A 1,143-nucleotide genomic window follows, 5' to 3' on the forward strand; every position below is an offset into this window, starting at 1 on the left:
GCGCGGTGGAGCGGGCTCGACCCGCGCGCGTCGGGCGAGGACGTCGCGCCGGCCTCGAAGAGCCGCTCCGCGACGTCCGCGGCGCGCGCGTCGTCGTCGTCGTCGGCCCACAGGAGCTGGCGGCCGGGCCGCGACGCGCAGACGGCGGCGAGGGGCGTCCAGCCCTTTTGGAACGTCGTCCGGTCGACCGCGGCGCCGTAGGCGAGCAAGAGGTCGACGGCGCGGACGTTGCGATCGAGCGCCGCGTAGTGCAACGCGGACCGACCCGTCTCGAAGAAGGCGTCGCGCCGGTTCGAGCTCGTGCGTCGTCGCGTTGGCGTCCGCGCCCGACGCCAGGAGCAGCGCCGCGACGTCCGCGGCTCCCGGCAGCCGCGCGGACGCGTGGACGGCGAACATGAGGAGCGTGAACTTCGTCCGCGGGTGGACGACGAAGTTCACGTCGCCGCGGTGGTGGAGCCAGGAGCGCACGCCCTCGAGGTCCCCGCGCCGCACCTTGCTCACGATGGTGAAGCCCACGAAGTCGGAGGACATGGCCTCGAGGAGGCGGCCGGCGCTGGCGCTGAGGAGCAACCCCGAGCTCGACTTGGCCGTGAGGGCGGACATGGTTTTTTTGCCAGCAGCGCACTCGTGTCAGAGCAGCCCGGCAGCGGAGAGCGCCATCATGGAGTAATTAAAAGCAATCGTAGTTGAATATGTAATTCAAAAGCGCTTTGAATGAATTTTACGATGCTGCCCGTCTCGGGCAGCCTCGCAGCGCCGCGGTGAGACCGGCCGCCTCCGCGCAGCGCGCCGCCTCGTCGCCGCGTCGCCGGTGCCCGCCGCCGACCCATAACCGATGGCGCGCGCCCAGCGTCCCGACCCGCGCTCTCTCCGCTCGCAACGCCGCGCCGCGCGTAGGACAAGTACCACATCTTCAACGAGATCGGCGCCGGGCGCCAGTCCCAGGTCTTCAAGGGCCGCCAGAAGAAGACGGTGAACTACGTCGCCATCAAGCGCATCGAGAAGGGCCAGATGGACAAGGTCGTCAACGAGGTCCAGATGATGCACGCGCTCTCGCACCCGCACACGCTCAAGTTCTACGACTGGTGCGCAGAAAACCGCGCGGAGCGCTTCCGGAAGCCACCCGCTCTAGGTACGAGACGC

At 69.1% G+C, this 1,143-nt stretch overlaps 1 protein-coding gene across 1 annotated transcript in view; it reads right to left on the reverse strand.

Annotated features, from left to right (window-relative positions):
• Nucleotides 1–603, reverse strand: part of AURANDRAFT_68880 (hypothetical protein) — a gene marked incomplete at both ends in the record, with an annotated part of 5,972 nt that extends 5,369 nt beyond the window's left edge. Inside the window, one exon of the mRNA XM_009044614.1 lies at nt 266–603. Coding sequence (XP_009042862.1) covers nt 266–603 — 338 coding nt within the window. The remainder of the gene's footprint in view (nt 1–265) is intronic.
• Nucleotides 604–1,143: the final 540 nt, after the last annotated feature.

Source organism: Aureococcus anophagefferens, assembly GCF_000186865.1.
Source record: "Aureococcus anophagefferens unplaced genomic scaffold AURANscaffold_520, whole genome shotgun sequence".
Classification (NCBI taxonomy): domain Eukaryota; class Pelagophyceae; order Pelagomonadales; family Pelagomonadaceae; genus Aureococcus; species Aureococcus anophagefferens.